Source organism: Falco punctatus (assembly GCF_963210335.1).
Source record: "Falco punctatus genome assembly, chromosome: 7".
NCBI lineage: Eukaryota > Metazoa > Chordata > Aves > Falconiformes > Falconidae > Falco > Falco punctatus.
This window is the reverse complement of record NC_137587.1, coordinates 52,737,515-52,757,757: the sequence shown is the minus strand read 5'-3', so window position 1 is coordinate 52,757,757 and position 20,243 is coordinate 52,737,515. Positions and strand designations below refer to the sequence as shown.

At 40.8% G+C, this 20,243-nt stretch overlaps 1 protein-coding gene across 1 annotated transcript in view; it reads right to left on the bottom strand.

Moving 5' to 3' along the window:
* The window catches only part of MTMR10 (myotubularin related protein 10), a 41,420-nt gene extending 21,319 nt beyond the window's left edge, over window positions 1-20,101 (bottom strand). Inside the window, exons 1-5 of the mRNA XM_080395582.1 lie at window positions 19,686-20,101; window positions 18,347-18,407; window positions 5,207-5,343; window positions 4,007-4,079; window positions 1,710-1,852 (exon numbers count right to left, since the gene is read on the bottom strand). Of these exons, the coding sequence (XP_080251708.1) occupies window positions 1,710-1,852; window positions 4,007-4,079; window positions 5,207-5,343; window positions 18,347-18,407; window positions 19,686-19,739 (468 nt within the window). The 5' untranslated portion in view covers window positions 19,740-20,101. The remainder of the gene's footprint in view (window positions 1-1,709; window positions 1,853-4,006; window positions 4,080-5,206; window positions 5,344-18,346; window positions 18,408-19,685) is intronic.
* Between the last annotated feature and the right edge of the window lie 142 nt (window positions 20,102-20,243).

Sequence of the window (20,243 nt, the reverse complement as noted above, 5' to 3'; positions counted from 1 at the left end):
AGCATCCCAAAATAATTCCACCAAAATCCTGATAGAAGAAACCTGATCTTAGGACCTCACGGTTTTAGACATTCATATTTTAAGACCAACAGAATGTTAACTGTGGAAACATTAGGTTATGGGAACCTTATCTCCGTTCAGTGAAAGTGTGCTTCTCTGGTACACCCACACCAGGTTTCAGTAACCTACTTGATGCAACAGTAGCTGCACAGCTGATACAATTTGCACAAGTTTTCTTCCGCTCCTCTAGCCAGGACTTCTGGCATGTGACAATGGCAACTGGTACACTTTCGGGCACCCCCAGCAGCTGTACAGTGACCCAGACCCAGACCCTGGATCTCCAGAACTAGCTGTTCCTGCTGTCCACAGAAACCACACTGCACCATGCAATTATGAATGCATAAAGCAAGCGCCTTCATAAACAAGTTTAGCTTTTTGCTCTTGCCTAAGTAAACACAGCACAAGAAGCGTTAATGAGATGCTGAGTTCACGCTCCCTTCCTCCCTCCTCCAGGCTACTCACTCCTCTTAGCTGTGACAGCCAGTTACAAGCAGTTGCTATAAAGATAGCGCTGCGCCAAGGAGATTCCAGAGAAGCTATGGAAAGGGAACGGACGGCTGAAAGATTGCCAGATGTACGAGGATACAAACGCAGAGGCAGCAGGCAGGGAGAACTCGAGAAAAGCAGCAAGGACAGAACAGCCAGCTTCATTACCGGGCTGCTCCTGGACCTCCACCAGAGGGTAAAAGGTGAGGAAGCGATGAGCTGGTTCACCAGCCGATAAATGCAAACAGACTTAGGTCTGGGCAGATGGGTCTTAGGACTTACAGGGTTAAGCTCAAACTTTATCCTACTGAGAAGGGGAATTCTTAAGCTCTGCGAGCAAACTGAGGCATTCCTTACAAAACAACCGCTGTGCCATGCCTGGCCACGGAACGGTGCCACGCAGGTCAGAGGAGCCGTAACTCTGAATAACTGAGGGCACAGATCCAGGACAAGGAAGCTGGTGAGTCAGTGCTGTACGGAGACCAACCATCTCTGCACAGCAGAAACCAGCTGGACCTTACCAGGCTAAAGAGCAATGTACGATTCTGTTGAGACTTAAGACAACAAGTGTTAAAACTGGGGAAGGAATGAAATTTCTAGGACAGAAGTAACTCCTCTTGTCAAGAAGCATGCGAGACTTTTCAAATAAATGTTGAGAAAGAGCACATCGTTCCATGTAGATCAGACACACTGGTTACTCCAAGAGCTCGCTGGAGAACTCACTACGTGAAGCAAATGTGAAGTGTATATATAAGACAGTATACTTTACCTATGGGTAAATAAAGCTCGTGACTTTCAGAATATGTATCAGTTACAAACATTTTCCATAAAAAAGTAAACATCTGTTGTACAGCTGCAATGCCGTATTCTGATCCCGTCTTTCAAAATATTTGTTTCATAAATCAGTAATTTTTAAACGTACAACAGATTTGACAAGAAATGCAGGTTTATCTTATATGAAAAGAAACAACATCATCTTAATTTTTTTTACTTAATAATTTTGTCTCTAAAATTCTAGCTAATTCTCCTCTAATGGAATGTGATTAATCTGCAATTCTTCCCTGCTAATTCTCTATCAAAACATAAAATAAAATGATCTTATTAGCACAGCTGTTGCTACATGTAATGACTACAAGGCAAGATTCCATAAAAAGATAAAATACCTTTTTTGCACTTTCAGGACCTGCTTCATCAAAACGAAATCTGACAATACGGAAGTCTTTGCAATAAATTATTAATTCAGTTGGATTAAATTTAAGCTTTTGGTTGGGACCAAGGACCTTCTGCTTCCTCTTGGTGTCATTCACTGTAAAGAGAAGACAAAAGTTATGGGACTGTGTTTTACAATTACACAACGCAAGACCGGCTCAAACGTCCACAGAAATGCTGCTAGCACCACTTTTTCATTTAATAGTATATCTCAAGTGTTCAACTGAGTAGACAATCCACAGGTCCTCCTGTTCATCAGCCTCCTTTCAAACACGTGGCTGAATTACTGTTTCCTGTATGCCCAGATTATTTTTGCCCATCAACAACTTCACAAACAAGGCATTAACATACAGTATTCCCAAAAGCAATTTTTCCTCCCAGACAGTTAATAGTGTACGCTGCAATCCCCTTCTGATGCACAGTAATTGGCATATATGCTGATTTTTTAGAATTTTTTTTTTATGGATAAAAAGACTAATCTTAACTCCTTATTTCTTACATAAAACTCAAGAATGTAAGTACAGTCAATTGCCAGCTGGCCTAGACCCACAGAGACAGGCCGTGTCTCTCGGCCTATGTAGCTCCTTTTCAGAGAAAGTTAAGTTGCAAAAGGTAAGCGTCACAGAAGCCACAGAGATTTTATTTGTGGTAACTGACAGAAGTGGGGCACAGGGCTGAGTGACTAACTGACACAGCTGCCCAGTTGCAGGTATCTTCTGGTTAAACTTAGGTGCTTCCAGGGAACACGGGTGTTTCAGGGACACCTGCGGCTGTTGCCATTCAGCGTACCCGCCACTAAGAACCTCTGCTGCAGCACGGGTAACAACCCCCCCCAGCTCCTGATAGGAAAAGCTGATGTTTCACTAAATTTAGGGTGAACCTGCGTAACAGAAAAACAAAGAATAATCTCAAGTATGTGGCAGGAAATACTGCCCTCGCCCTCTGAAGAGCTTCAAACCGCAATGGAAAAGCTGAACAGAAGGGGTTCCTGGAGAACGTCTACCATTCTTCTAACGAAACCACAGCTGTTTGTGCTACTTGACAGTTTGGGGAAACAAGAAAATAGATTCATCTAGGATCTATCAGCCTTCAAGTTTTAAAATAAGTGCTATCTGTAGTCCTCTCCCACTTAAGAACAACACATCTCATGTGAGAGGACATAATTAATAGAACAATTATTCAAGGCTGGCTGGCTGGCTTCCCCCCCTGTTTAGCAGTATTTATTATATAAGCATTTGTATGAGATGTTAAATAAGAAGATTGCAAGACCCCATTTATAAATATCTCTCCATACAAAGCCGTCATTAACAGATTTGCAATATTGCTACTGTTTAGTCACTTCTACCTGGTATTTATGGAAAGGGGCAAAAAATGTGGGCCAGTGCAAGACCATATAACAGGTCAACAGCACCTCTTTCTTTAAAAAAAAAAAATAAATCCTCATAATGTTCTTCCTCAGGTATACATTAATCTTTTCACAGTGATTACAACCAGCTCCCAGAGCGGAATGGATTATTGGATAAACTTTGGGCCCTGAAAACTTTTAAGTAATGATTTAAATTACCTACAGTCAGAAAACCAAGTATTTAACAGCCCATGCCGTGATCAAGGCTTGGAAAATTATCAGTTATAAGAAATTCTTCAATTACAAGATTAATTATTCTTAACGTTCTTCTTAACAAACAGGTCAGCCTCAAGTATCTACCAAAACCTGGTTCTTCAAAATAAGTATGTTATAGGTTATTTCTTCAGTTAAGACATCTATTGTTATTTGTAGATTTTTGTAGCCCACTAGCTACTAACTTGCTAAGAATTACGCAGGCTTGAAAACTCTAGCATTTACGCTGTCAGATATCCCAGCTATGAGCAAATTGTGTAAGTGAACTGCTTTTTGCAATCTCATGTATTTACATGGAAGAGGTTCAGATGCTTGCACACAAAAAAGTCGCTAACAAAATTCTGCGCTGTAAGAACTGGTGCCTATCCTAGGACACCTGGTGCTTCACTACTGTAGTTAAATGTAAAAATCAATATAAAGACCCAACTAAGTACATCTCCTGCACGGCACCACAAGTTTTATTTAGCTTTTAATGCTTTTATCCTAATCTTAAACCAAATTCTTCAAATCATGGAAGATTAATGACATAAAACCTGAAGCGTCAACAATCGTGCACATCACAAGCAGTTAACAGTTTAGAAGTGAGTAACTGTAAAGCCTGTCACTCGTTACACTTAACTATTTTGGACATACCTGTGACTATCTGCTCAATGCATGTTAGCGGGACATCATGCTCACCAAGGAGGAGGTTTTTATAGTGGAATTTCTGAAACACATGAACTCAGAGCCATTAATTGCAGTTCTGCAGTTCGCAACCAGATATAGAGAACAACTTTGAAGAAATGTTGATGATAAAAATCAGGCATGCCTAGACTTTTCTGACATGTGACACCCTGGCCTACTCACAAGCAATTTGAGGCTGCGGAAACAGCTCTCTTGTGCTTGTGAATTGCACAGCAAACAGTTTAGAAACCTGCACAGAGGATGCAAAATAACCCCAGTACTTGCACTGAATTTACTAGCCTCAAAAATTGCTGGTAGAAATTCAATACAATCTGAAGTATAATATATATATACATATATATTACATAAAAAGTCTCCAACTATTACTGTAATCATAGAACAAAAAAAAAAATACTAATTCAGCTTTTAGAAATGAGTTTTGAAAATTACTTCATGTAAAAAAATTAATTTTTTGAAGTAGCTGTGGTCAAACTTACTAACCATTATTGAATAAGCATCTGCCTACTTTCAGAGCTTCATGCATGCCTAGTTAATGGTGTGCTTCTTTTAAAAGCCCAAAATGAAAGTGAAAACTCTATTGAAAATAAAATACAGCTCACAAATTTGATTTTCAAACAGTCCTGTATGCTGTGCTGTTCAAAAACTGATCGAGGTTTTGAATGTCACATGTTCTGCTTTGACAAAGGCTTATTTTCTCCCCTTTTCTTGTTGCTTCATCTATAATGAAAACTCATTTCATGGTTCCATTGTCCTCCATTAGTAATGCCAATAAAACTTGGATGCATTAAAGGCTTTGCTAATCTGACGCTTGCCTAGTCAAAGGAACATTTGCAATTATCATCTTCAAGGAGAAATATGTTTTTATGTGATTCCTGCTTTGCCTTTTGCAAAACCACTTCCCAATGAAGCCTCGATAAAAAAGAGATAAATAGAGCTGGCTGCACTTCCATACCAAACTGGCTCTGTTCCGATATTCTCAATGAAGGGATGGAATAGCAACACATTCAGAAGAGGACAGTGGAACTTCACCATTTAGCCTGCTCTGTTTTAGAAGGCATCACATCAGATATGAGACAGATTCACTATATTAAATCCATTTAACCTATCACATTTATTGTCATGATACAGCAATGTGAGTTAATAACAAACCTGTAGTGGCATTGGGTCATCCGTAATAAAGGAAATCTTGAAGTTAGTGCAAACCAGTTTGCCCCACAGGTCATATTGACTTGTATCTGTTGCCATGCATTTTCTTACAAAATTTACTTCATTGACCACAATTTCACCTAAAACAGAAAAGGGAAGGGGAAAAGAGAAACCTATATAAATCTTGTATGTGCAGCGATCCTAAGTCTGTAGTACCAAGAAACCCTTAACTCTTTACCTGTTTACCTCTTCTGGGTAAAGCTGGAGTTTAAGTAACATCACTCCAGGGGAAAAAAGAAAACTGCCATTCCAAAATAGGCAATGCTGTGCAGTAGTAAAAGCAAAACAACCTAACAAAAAAACCCAAACCACCCAACAACCAACCACACACCACTCTCCTTATACCCAGAGATCAAAATCTGCAAATCTTCACTATGAAAAAGTCATTGGTTTGGACAACAGTGTCCTTTAAACAGAGGCATATGTTTATGTACTTCAGCTAGCATTGATTTTTAAAACTGAAATTAACCGGCTATTGTTAAGTACTTTAGAGAGTTTTATGAACTTCATGAATTCAGAATCATCAGTCCACACCTAGTTTTGCATTTATAAACAGATTTTCAGATGGTTTCATAAAAATGAAACCAGAACACAAACACATTAAACATTCCTCGCCATTTCAAAGTTTCTACTGCAACCATCTAATGAAGGAGACCAATAATTTCCTTTTGTAAAACAAAATCTAAATGAAGAAGAAAAAAAATTACACTAAGTCATCTGGGATAAGCTACGAAGTGAAAAAGCATACAGACAAATGAGACTGAGGACCAACTAAGAAGAAAATCACTATATGTAACGTTACTGTTCAGTTGCACAACAGAGGTTTCTGAAAATTCAACAGTAATTTCATTTTTCCTTCAGGAAAGGAACTTGGTCATTTATTTTGCTCCTGTATTGGGCTTTTGCTTCTGTCACAATCAACCACCTCCTGCTACTGCTATCTACCATAAAGAGCGCGGGAATGGAAGTATACCAGCTATAGATTTTTGTTTAAAAAAAGACTAAGGACTAAAGATTGCTAAAGCCTAATTTGCTTGTAATAGGTGGGGCATATTTAGTCCCCGTTGCCCAAAACGTCATCTCAGCTTGTCCTACGCTTTGCAAGAAACCAGTCAGTTCTTTGGGTGGCTAGAGCGGCAATAAGCAGCTACCTGCATGCCCAACGAGCACGGCCAGAGCTTTGGATGAACCTCCCATCTGTCTCCTGATCTACAGAAGGTATTCTCAGGTAGCTATCACTGTGCCCAAGTAACCACACATCCAAAGAACTGTCTTTAGCACACCAAACGTGAGCAGAACAAAACCTTTTGCCAGTCTTGAGATGCAGCCTCCGCCCAGGCTGCTCACCCTGAGCTATTCCGCTGAGCTGCCCTTCCAGCTCTCTGGCCCCCAGTATCATCAGGCACCAGCCTGGACACCCCTAAGAGCAGCAGCAGAGCCCCTGCTTTCAGTTCAGCTGTAATAAACAGCTACAACCATGTCTTGGGCTAGCTCTGTAGCCTTGAGCTGGCAGAATTATGTTCAGTATTCTGGGACTCTTTGACGATGTAAGGGGACAAGTTTCATTGACCTGCAATTATCATATACATGCATAAACTATACCAGAAGCAGCAAAGAGTTGTGAAAATGCTCTATAGACAGAGGCACTGGAGCCCTGAAGTCTTTTCTCTATCGTTACTGAAATCATTACTGAACTGTGGTTAAATAAGCTTTCGATTCTGAGAGGTAAAAAAAAAAAAATGTATCTGACTCTTGACAGCTTCAGTACAAATAGTTAAAAGTTCAGCCAAGTCCACAGCAACTGAAAACAATGTCTTATAACGGGGTACACGAGAATGACAAGCCCTACTTCTGATAAACACTGTAATGAAAATGTTTTCATACTTTTAACAGAGTCTGGCCAGCATTTTTTCTAATAAACCATTTACTTAAATAACTGCAAAAGCCCAAACTATATATTAAAGCAATTAATTCTCACAGCTGGTGTTAATCTTCAACCATTCAGTGTTGAGTTCTCAGCCACAGTCCCTGTGAAGCTTCCCCTCTCCAGTCAGTTGTTCCAGACCTACCTAACAGTTGTTATTCTTCCCACTCTCAGCACCTCCAGTGGATCCCTGCATTTCTAATAAAAAGATACAGAGAGCCCAATACACCATGAAGTGCAACTTCCATAGGTATTTTTCCTCCATAGAACATTCTCTTATCTGTTACCAAGCATAGTATTTTTAGTATCACACAGGAGACACTCTTGCTAAAAGCACAAATTACTATTACCAAACTATTTCAGTACTTCACATCTCTGATGCTACAAAACAGCAGAGAAATAAGAGATCCATGCAAACTTCTTCAATTTGAATCTACTACAGTTTAAACATGCCTGCACCATCATTCTCTTTACCAAAGCCTGTCCTTTTTACATCCTTCCTCCATTCTTCATAGTAAGTGTGGCTACACTAGAACATGTTAATACTAATCCTACTTCAGAGCATCTTCATTTATTCTCATTTCATCCAACACAAATACATCCTGGATTTTTTGCTCTAGCTACTCCTTTGTACTCACGTTTACAGCCCTAACGCAGAACTGTCAGTTTTGAACCTGACTGTTATAATATGGCAAGACAGAGTGTGCATACCAATTCCAGCTGAAGGGTTTAAACATTTACAACGAAGCATGAGAAAGTCTGCAATGCAAATTTAATAGATGCAGTTTTCAAAAGCCAAACCCAAACTTTTTTTTTTCTTAAAATGCACGTTTGGAATTTTATACTAACCTGGCTTTTATCCTTCGTTTGGACATCCATAGTGAGCAATATAAAAAGGTGCAAACCTTCCAAACTTAACTCAATTTTAGGAAAGTAGATAAACAACATAAGTAGTATGTGCTGGTCTTGCACAATGAACCCTTCTTGTATTTGTAGTTTACTAGGTGATTTTTCTATACCGGTGTCAACAACAGAGCTATTCAGAGATATTACACTGCACTTTTTTACAATGTAGCTGCTGCTTTTTTCCAGTAAACAGTCACAAGCTGTTCCAGACACAGAACAGCAGTCAACACTTCCATGTGACTCCCAACAGTCAAAGAACGATCTCAAGAGACAAGAGCAGTTTGTTTAAACTCTGACAGGAAACCAGAAGAAAAATTCCGGGTTGCCACCCTTACATATAAAGCCTAATCAGCTTTAACAAAAATATTTCTACAATGAATACATGAATCACAAAAATAACACCAGAGACTGGAGGATACATCTAGCTAATACACCTTCCACTTAACACAGCCTCAGAAACTGTTAAACCTCAGCAAAATCCTGCTAAATTTCACAAAAGCACACACACTTTGACTGTTTCTTCGGATGCTGACAGAATTCATGTTACGGATCTGGCCCACCATAGGGCATAACCCACTGCAATCCAAATAACATCCGGAAGCAGCACGGGCACGCACGGGAACCGGGCACAGGAGAGGCAGGACTGGAAACGCTGCGCTCATCAAAGAGCAGAGCAAGTGATCAATAGGTACCACAGCCGCTGTGCAACAGCATCGATTCTGTCTCCCCAGCCTGCAAGTCATAACCCAGGCTGGTCAATTTATTTCTGCAGACTCTGAAAACACAATTCCTGATCGATAACATCCTAAAAATAAAGCATGCTCTGCACCGTTTTGCCTACTGCTGAGCAATATTTTTGTCATTTTTTGTGCCGTACCCCCCAGGACCAAGTTTAAATTTTTTATCTTATGAAGGTAATAATTTGTAACTTACTATCAGGAACTGTGGATCTAAATCTGCATACACACGGATCACAAAAATAGATTAAAAAAAAATCTTAGCTACTTTGTGTCAGTTTTATCACTATGTGTTATCAATAACAGGGCAATCAGTAAGTAAACTTGATAGATCTGAAAAAAATAAGCAAGAACTGCCAGAATTAGCACTGCATTAGAACTTGTAATTGGAAATTTCCATAAGGGTCTGGATTCTTTATAGCAGTAGGAGACACACAAATAATCCTCTTTCACCTATATAGCCAGTTCTCATGTTTGCTATTTTTGGCTTCTGTATTATCTTAGCTTAAAATTCAAGAAACATGCCAACAAAGAAGAGACCTCGAGTAATTTCCAGGTTTTCAGTTGCTCTCTGAAACAGTTGCCAAACACTTCCATCCCAGAGATTCTAGCACAATTTTGCTACCTATGAATACAGAAGGAATACAACAGAACAGCATTATCTCAAAGCCTTAGTTTTCAGGGAAGAAAGCTGATCGCATATACATGCATGTTAAAATGATAATAAACAACATTTCTAGCAAGTTAGGAGCCTGATAGTTGCTAGAGGCAACAAATGGCTGAAATCAGACTTCATAAATGCATAATGCAAATCCTGCAGGCTCAAGAAGTTTGTAGGTACCTTACATATCACTAAGGGAACTTCTTCGATACTGTATTAGAAGCATAAGAATATATTTACTAGAATAAATTTCCTCACTGAGCATTGAAGTTCTACATCAAAATCTGAGTATGTTTAGTGTACATTCAAGGTGTAACAGACATCAGGACAACACAGGATATTAAGTATGTCATGCAGTCATATAATTCCTGCCTAAATTCATAAAAACGAAGCACCTGAATACACTCAGGAAACCAAAGCCCCGTTCCTCATTTATAATGCTGATCGTGATTATACCCAATTAAAAGAACAGAAAACCAGCTTCTTTATGTGAAAGTTAGTCTAAAAAGTTCACAATAGAAGAGCTAAAATTAATTCAAGTAGCCATTTAACCACTAAAAATGCACATTAATGAGTTCACTTGTATTTAGAAAGATCTAAGTCTAAAACTGCTGCCAAATGACTGGGAAAAAAATTAACTTCTGTAAATATCCGATTAAGAATTTCCAATAAAATCTTCATTAATAAGTAAGTAAAATCCAGAACATCTTCACCCATTTAGCTGCCTTTTCTTAGCTGTTCTCTTGCAAAAATACCACCAAAATTGTATGAGTTTATTAGCATGCACCAACCATTTAGATGTAAATGTCTCTAATCCACTTCTAAATGAATCTTCTGTTCAGTGTGCTCAGCCACTTCCAAACTTGAGAAAAAAGTATCTGTAAGCTCATGAAATAATTGTCTTTTATCTCTTTCCTGATTTTCATGAGCTCTTACAATGTATTTAAGGTATGTGAAGACAAAAAAAGCTGCACATGATTGTAGATACCACCCATGTCCGTCCCCCCACAAGTATTTTCCAATACTTTCACAATTAGTTAAAAAATAAGACTACATTTCATTTTCTGTACATCTGCAGAGAGCAAAAAAATAAAACAAAGTTAAAAAGTTGTGTCAAAAGGACAGCTCAAAACAGTGATTACTGTGAATGAAAAACAATTTGGACATGTTCTATCTGCATTAATTTTTAATAGGAGGGCCCTGGATTTTTGTCAAACTACTCTAAACACTGCTTAGAGAGGGGTGTGTTTTAAATGCAAACCACTGAAAGAGCCTGCTTTGCCAATCTGGTTGGAAAAAATGTTATTAAAATATCACACATGAATATGGTGCAGTTTCTCTAGTTTGATAACCATCAGAAAAAGAGCATGACAAGAGTTTAGCTCCATTTTAGAAATGCTCAGTAAGGGAAAAAGCAGAAAAAAAAAAAAAGTACAGACTTCTTGATAAAAGTCTTCAAAGAACAACTATTCTTTTCTCACGCACAAAAAGATTAAAACCAGTATTTGTCCAATAATGGCTAATCTTTGTGAACCCTGTGAAAGAAACTGACGGCAGGAGGCAGCTGAAAAGATAACTGCTTTTCCGTGCTAGGATGGGATGCTCTGCAAAAGCCTCCCCCACATGCCAGAAACACAGGGAGCGATACAGGAGCGTAGAGCAGGCAACCAACAGTCCACACAGCAAGAAGGGAACATGGATCATAAGCAAGGCTCTCATTACCAACTAGATCCAAAACAAAGTATTGCAGTAAATTAAAAAGCTCATCATGCTTACAGAATTGCTTTAATCCAGCAACTTTTATTCCCCCTAAAATGAAAGTTTCTCCTATTTTTGAATGGGAAACAAAGTTTTATATTCCACATTCATTCCCACCTCAACCCCTGTGCTGGCACTGCCATTTGTAAAAGACTTTGTTAGTCACGTCAGAGAATTGATCCCGTTGAAAATAATTCTAACCACGTATTTTTCTTCCTTTTTTGACAATCCTGATTTCATCAGAATTAGCTCTCTGATCCAGCCTGTTCTTCACTTGCACAAGAAAGTGTCAGCAGCAAGTAGCTAATAGGAACACACACCTGTGGTGAGAAAAATGGAATCAACAGCTCCTCTTGGCATCAGTATGTATTTTTAGGCCAAACTAAAATAACCCTATAACCACCACTTCCCCCCCCCCCCCAAAAAAAAAAACCCACCCAAAAAACAAAAAACCCACACACCAAAACCAAAACAACCAACAAACCAGTTTTAGCAGTTATTTGGTCAGTGTGCCTTAAGGTGAACAATAGACAAGCCAGTGAGGAGGGAGAGTGTATTTTGTGTTTTGCATATTTTTAGTCTGGCTATATAAACTACAGATTCCCAAAGCCTGACTTTGCCCAAACAATATAATCGGTTACAGTTTGACAGGACTGTGGTTTTCAGCCTCTTATTTTATAGCTATGTCACCAATACAAGTTACAGATGCTTTTCTGAACTTGTCATATATTACCGGGTCTAGCTTAAATTACTCTTTTTGGCTTATTAAATAAATCAATACAGAAACACATGTTCAGAAATTAGTTCACTGAAGACTTACTTCACTGGAAGCAAATATAATTGCCAGGAGACAAAACCCCAGTAGTTTGGTCAGCTGACAATTCAGCCTCCACACTAACATTTTATCCCTTCTGGACTTTCATGACTTGTGGCTTTAAATATATATGGGACAGAGCAGGCAGACACCAGTTACTTTGGGACTGTTTTGCAGAAGGCACATGCAGAAGCATAAAAATTTATTTTAAAGCACGTTTATCCTTCTACCTTTAAAGTATGATTACCATATTGTCCTACAGCTAACATGCTGCAAACAGGAAAGTATTTTTGTAGATATTTACCGATACTTAAAATACATTACTAGTCAGAAACGTTAAGACATGTCCTCTGTGTATTCATAACAAAGGCGGCAGAACAAACTGACTCCATCCAGTAAAATCCACTTGTAAGACCGTAGCTGGAACTTCAGCTTCTACATGCAGGCTGCCTTGGTAGTACTTATATCATGCCAGCCTTAAAAAAAGCAATCCCCCAAACAAAACAAGCAGTTAACTGAACCCAACGCGTGCCTGAAAATTTACTTTGAGTCAAACAAACAAAAAAAGCTATAATAGAAAAGAGTATTTACTATATACTTACTGTAAGTGATGCCTCATTTATTCTAAATATAAGTCAAATGCTTGCTTTATTTTTAAGCTTCTTGCAGTATGAAAGATTAGTTTGCACAAAGCTGCTGTTCCAGATTTCAAATCTAGATTACGAGAGTTTCAAATTCTATTAAATAAAACATTTTGTAATCTTGGTGTAGACAAAATATATACACATATATATATATATATAATTTCTACTTTAGAAAAACTTTAGGTGATTGTGTTACTTTCCAAGATGCCATTCTAATTTTCTAATCTGGCCATTCTGAAACTAATTTTGTACTCTTGTATGACACTGATGCCTGAAAACAAGATGAAATTACAAAGCTATTTCACTTCCTTGTCTAATATCACAGGCTAACTTTAAAAACAAACAAATTCTAACAGCAACACTTGAATTTCACGTAAGAAACTTGATGCAGGGAAAAACGCCTAACCCTGCAGTATGTCTTAATCAGCTGTGCAATGAGTAAGAGAGCCTTGGCTAACATGCCACAACACTGGTAATGAGAATCAACAACTGAATATGCTTTGGAAGCAATCAGAAACTGACTTCATACAAGTTCTACTCAATTCTTACAAGCATTCATAGGCTAGCACTACCCACCATCAACAGGTGAACATCCTTAACAGATCAAGCAATACCTACTTGAACATCAACACTCATTCCAGAAATACACACGGAAAAAGGCACTGACCATACAGCATTGCTACTTGTACCAAGCAATTAAACAATCCCAGTTTCCCCTTCAAGGGGAGAGACAAACCCGATTCCTAACACACCAGAAAGGCAGCCCTGACAGATCTCTGGGGTTATGCATTAACCTCCCCAGCTTGGTCCCTGCTTCCTACCCCCCGCGCCATCACAGTGCACTCACACCGCAACACCATGGCCTCTGTTCTCCAGCTCTGGGACACTACAAACAAATGAAAATGCCAAGAAGAAGGTGCAAGGGTACAAAACAGTCAGGAGTGAACATACCTGGGGTACTAACGCACAAGATGTCCCACCAAAAAGTATTACTTTCCTTCTCCTATCACAAGATGTGTTGCAGCTGCTCTGGAACTTATGACTTAATGTACTAAGGATTTGCAGAAAGCAGAAAAAAATAACAGAAAAAGAGCTGGGAGCTAACTTGTAAGAGAATCAGACTAAAAGATTAAAACTTTCCATGATACAGCCTCAATTAGATTTCTCCATTCAGTTGCCTATCTAAGAGCACATGTACACAAAGAAGCAAACAGAAAGCAGTAAGTAGGTGGTAAAGCCAACTAGACCGGCATAATTAGATAAAAGCAAATATATCCAGTGGCAACACTCTCGAACACGGTATGTAATTCCACCTCAACAAGAATAAAGCACAACTGGAAAATGTTCAGAGGTAATCAAAAGTACTAATAAATATATGGAAAGATCCTTTCCTAGGACCAACTAAGCTAGATGGAAGCAAACCAGCGAACATAGGACACAAGTCTGAAAATCACGAATCACACTGAATGGGGGAATACAACTTGGCATTTGCTATGTTGTACAAGAACTAGGATTTACACAAAGAAACTAAATGGTGGTAAGTCTGGAACAAATAAAGGTAGTTTTGTACAACATATAATCGAGTTGCTGAACTTCTTATCAGATGAAGCTGTGGATGACAGAAGTTTACATAGCTAGCGAAAGCAATCGGATAAAAATCATGTAAGAAAAATCCAGGAAGAAGATTTAGATATGATAGCACTGCTTCTACGATGCTATGTGACTCCCCACTTGGATCTCCCCATTACATTACTCCAGGAGGGAAGTCCCTATGCCACACACTGAAGGAAGCAGGGAGTGCTGCTTGTCCTGTTTCTTCTCCTTCCTACACGCCTGCTGGTAGCCACTGGCAGCGAGAGGTAACAGCTGACCCACTCCCGCTGTACTTACAGGCTGTTCACAAACCTGGTGTGCCTGCACGCCAGCCATGGCACTGAAGCAGACTTCCACAGCCTGCCCGTGGAACAGCGTGCAGGCACAAGAGACTATGAGTAACTGCTTTGCAGCTCACCACCAAAGTTCCTTTAACTTGCCTTAATGTGATCAAGGCTTAAAGATAAAAAAAATACTATTCCAATTCAGTTTACTTCTATAATTCTACTGTTTGTACTTTTCAAAACAAAACCAACTAAACTACTTCCTGCTGTTTTGTAAAAATTTGCAGGTGACAGCTACTAACTTAACCTACTAGAAAATTAGCACTAAGAAACACTTGAAATTAGCAAAAATTCAGAAGGAACAAGCCTTTTCTCACACTTGACCAGATGTTCTAGTACACAATCTCACGAAGAACATCCTGTGTGAGCAACAGTGAAGACCTTTTTGCCCGACCTGCCCAAAGCACGGTGCAGCACTGCTCAGGGGCACTGGACTGGTTCATTACCCACCCGTGTACTGCACCTCTCCGCTCACTGCTTTGCCATTCAAATCCTGAAAACATGCACTGCATTACATTCCAGTTATGCTGCACGATTTTTTCAAGTGCTTAGGTCGATGTCTTAAAAATGCTACAGACATTGCTGTGGAAAACAGGCTACAATGGCTTACCAGAACAAAACACACCTTCCAGTTTAACAGCTTTAACTTCATTCTACCCTGAGGTACACAAGCTACTTTCCTACGAGCCTGGCAAGGCACTTGGACAGACTGACTGGGAGCCTACCTGCTATTTCTCTATTTTTCCTCTCTGGCGTGCTTATAAAACAAGCTATGCAAACAAAGGAGAAAAAGTGAAACTGTTACACAGGCCAACTCTTCAACTAGCTCTGCAAAATCTCTTCATCAGGGAGCTACACTAGGAGAACAAAACAGCAGAAAGAAAAAGAAAACATTTTTATTAACTCCATCTTAAACCTGTATCATGTGTTCTGGAATTAAATTATACCCAATTCTATAAAATTATTTACTTTTCCCTCCTGCAGTATCAGTGTTGCCATTTAAACCCAAGGTTTTTAATTGCTTTAAATTCTGTTTGTTGCTTTCCCTGATGCACCACTCTCCTCAGGGCACACAGTTCCTGAAGAGATGCATCTCTATTCCTCCGGTACCAGAGGAAACTTTAAAAACAAACTCTACAGGTTAAAAGTTGATTGCAATGTAAAATCCCGTCCCTGCTTCCCCCCCCCCCCCCCCCCCCCCTTTTTTTTTTCTTTCTCTTTTTTAAAAAAACTCCTCACTTTTTAACCTGAGTCATATTATTTCCGTGTCTGGAACGCCCTCTCCTAACCCCCACTGCGCAGAACTACAAGTTAGACAGGAGGCTATTTAGCTGCTTTGGAATTCCAGTTTTCAGTAAGCTACTCCCTCAAAGTGACTGTTTTAGGAATCAAAAGCTTAATACATGTAGTTGCAGTTTTTGAAGATTACTAAATCCAGTAACTGCTTGTGCCAATAGAAGTTAATTGCAAAAGAACTTCTTAAAAACTCTACCAATTAAAGAAGCATAATAAACATTCAGCCACTCAGGTTTAACCCTGTTCCTGAGAGCAAAAGCAATTTCACACAACTGTGTAAGGATAGGATATTAGGTACTGTACTTGCAAGGGAGTACAAGTCAGCCTTAATATAATCAAATTAATTGGAATGTGTCCAGAAACTCGGGTTATGACAAATCCAAAAGCCAGTCTACCCAACAGTACAACGTGTGCTTGTTTATACACTTTTCTGCTGCACCATTTGATGACAGAAACAAACAAACAAACAAACAAAAGTGTTTAGGCTGGTGCTTAACTTTAAACAGGAAGAGTTTCATTTAAGTCATTTAAAGTAAGTCACTTCTAAACTCACCACCACCACCCCTCACGCAGACTGATGCTCACAAAAATAAAAATATTTTGTCAGATGCTGTACAGAGAAGTGAATTTTATTATTAAATAATTCAAAATAACACCTTAGAATGACACAGAGGTAGAAGTTTTAGTTCTGTGGTGAGTTATACTCTTTCACTTTCTATATAACCTGGGGTGACTTACTACAAATGTCCTAAAAGCCACCAAATGCTGATTTCAAAGATAGTGCAGACAGGGGAAATGATGCAAACATGGGATAAATATAAGCCAGTTGAGAAAAACAAACCCAGTCAGCACTATTTTAAGTGTACTTTGGAGTTTCACGCCTAATGAACGAACCACACTGCAAAAAGTTCCTGCACAGACATTGTTTTCTATAACTGCTCAGGCTCATGTCCCACAGCAAAGGCAAGACGTGTTACATTTTGAGAAAAGCAATCTCGTACTGCCTTGCATTTGCTGTGGAATGCCTCAGAGAAGAACACGCAGTCACTTCCTTGTGAGTCAAAGACCTTGGATGAATATCAACTGCAACATAACCAGTAAGATGCCAAGTGGTAAGCAGAAGTTTTGCAAGCATAAAAATATAACTGTATTTCAAATACCAAGCAATCTTAGCAATGTATTTTAATATATTTATGCCTCAAGCAAAATCTGTATTATTTTGTTGCCTGCAGAGTGTCAGTCAGTTGTTATTTACTCTTTCAGTTGAACCTCTTCCACAATATTCAGCATCCTAAGCTTACGATACCTCACTGGACCCCGTACCACTTCAGCAACAAGTCCCATATGAAGCAGTGTAGTTTTTTTTTTTTAAGAGTAACTTGTTAATTCTATTGATCACTTCAAAAGTTAACATGTTTTATCAACTTAGACAACACAATAGCAATAGCTTCCTACAATAGTGTGTCTGTGTAAATCCATATTTGTTAACATATAATCTGAATGGTAAGAAAAAAATGCAGTCTACCATTGTTTTAAACTCAAAATTCCCCTTGGAAACAGCAAGCCAAATCTACTACCGTGGTGTACCATTTGCAATGAAAGTAATCTTGATAATAGTAGACTGTTCCTTTGGTATCTGAAAAAGGCTTTTAGAAATCCTCATTGATCAAAATGTCATTCACCTAAGATTAATTCTTATTTAAAAAACATAAGTCATGAATATTTTAATATATTTTACATTTTTATAAATATGTAACTATGAACAGTAATAAAAACATCGCTTTTCTCATCCACAAACTAAAAAGGTTATTCTGTGTAGCTTTAAACTTCAAATTCCAAAATGATGTAACAGCTGAATACTGAGTAAGAGTAAATGAATAAAGATAGCATTAGAAGTTTTCCGATACAGAAGTCAATCAAACCTACTTACTGGAAATGCTATAAATATCTTCCTTTAAAATAAAGCAAGATTACAACACATGCTGTGGTAATGGGTTCTGCACACAGGTAAAGGTCTGACTATCTGACAAAAATATAATTGTTAGTAGTATTCCAAAAGGTGTCCCAAATGTTATAAAACTTACAATTGTTTCACTTCAAATACTCGCAATAAACCTAAGACATTATTCCACACACACTGAAGCATTACACAGGCAAAATTGCCTATGTATTTATTTAGAGTTTCAGACAGGTCTGAACAATGTTCTACAGACACAAATACCATCAGATTTTCCTGCTTAGAAGGTACGCTCCCTGAAGGAACGTGCTAAGATTAAAATACACCAAAATCAATAATCACAGTAGAACAGGGGAACCTATTTACACCGTACCAGTTCTATTATGAGAAACAAAAGGCTTAAATATATCCTAGTTGATGCCTCTGTCAAATTCCTGATTTATGCCTACCTGGCAAAAGTACCGGTTCCAGTTTTTTAATCCTTGGTTCTGACGCTATATGGTCTTCAGCCTGACGGGGAAAAAAAAAAAAAAAAAGAAAACTTACTTCAGAATCAGAACTTTACAGTCAGATACGTCTGATCTACCTGGGCTAAGGAGAAAGTTCAGCTTTTTTAGTTAAAACAAGATCTTAAAGAGCTAGGATCCAATCACAGCAACAGTTTTCTGTAAAGATATTACCATTTTTGTTTACGTTTAGCTTTGTACCAGAAGAATAATATAATATTTAAAGTACTAGCATTTAATCAATTGTGTAACCTAGGCTATAACAATTGACAGGCCAAACAAAAACCAGTTTGGTTTGACATTCCAAAAAGGCTCAAATCCTACAAGCTTTACAGATAGGGACACTCAAGTTTGCACAAAACTCTCTTCCAACTTTTAACATGCGTGACTTTCTGACACAGGAAAAATTACCAAAAAAAATCCACCAAGGCCTACAACACATACATGACTATTTGCATTTTAATTCCCAACCTTAAAAATAAAACTATTTCTACAAAACGACCGGAACCTTCAGTGAAAGAGCCTGAACGGCTGCGGTTCCTACGCTGACAGCAGTACCACCGCTCCACAGCCGGGAATGCCCAGAGCTTCCCTGCACTGACACTGCACTTTTACCAAGACACCGTGAAAAAGTAAAAATGAGTCAACACATCAGACTTGCTGGAAGAGGTCCCGCCTTGTCTAAAATAAATAATAAATAAAAATCACATTGCGTTAACTACACGGCCAGACGGCCCAGAAAACCCCGGTGCTTCTACGAGATATGCTCGATGCTATATGCGCTACATACATTATTCTACCGTACCTACACACTTGATTTTCTGACCTGTGCCGCCAGCCAAGTTTTAACTGCGGAAGGTACGCAGGGCGAGCGGGGTGCGCGGAGGCACCAGCTGCTTTCTGCCCCCGGCAGGGCCCTGCGCACGGGGGGCTGAGCCCGGCCACCTGCACCGCTGCCCAGCGCCCCGCACCGCCCCCGGCCGCCCCCACGGACAGGGCCGCCGTGCCCCGCTGTCACCCGCGCCAGCCCCACGCTCGCCCTACGTGTGACGGGAAGGGCCCTCGGCCCCGCCGCCCCCCCTGCGATGGGGGCTCGGGGGGCTCCGGCGGCCGCCCCGCTGCCGCTCCCCCTGCGATGTGGGCTCCGGCCGCCCCGGCCCGCGCAGGTGCCCGTGCCCCCCCCCCGGCCGGCGGCGCAGCGGGAGGGCGGCAGCTGGGGCCGGGCCGCGGCCGGGCCGGGGCGGCGCGCAGGGCGCTAACGGCGGCGAAGCGCTGTCGTTACCTGCGGCAGAAGGTAGGACTTGAAGGTGGGTTTGGGCTGCCTGAGGGAGAACATCGCGGCGGCCGGCGGCGGGCCGGGCCGGGCCCGGGAGGCCCCGTCCCGCGGGGGCAGGGTGCCGACGCCCGCCGGTTCAGGCCCGGCGCCCCGCAGCCGCTCGGGGCTGCGCTCCCAGTCACACGGCGGCGGCCCCGGCGGGCGGCGGCGGGGGCGGCCCCAGCGCACCCTCCTTCCCCAAGGGAGGAGTCAGCCGCCTGGGCAGGCCCGGCCCGCGGCCGCCGCCAGCCCTCATGGAGCCCCCGGCGGCTCCCTCCGCCTCCCCGCGGGGGCGGCCGCCTGCCGGCACAGCGGCTCTCTACCGCCGGCGGCGGGCGGGCGGCCCGGGCGGGCGGCGAGCTGAGGCGGGCCGTGCCGGGGCGGCCATGTTGGGCCGAGCGAGGGGCGGGGAGCGGCCCCGGTACGGCGGCGCGGAGGGCCCAAGCGGCGGGGCCCGGCCCGGCTCGGCCGTGAGCGCCTCGCCGCTTCCTGCGGACGCTGCGCGCAAGGGCAGCCCCGGCGGCG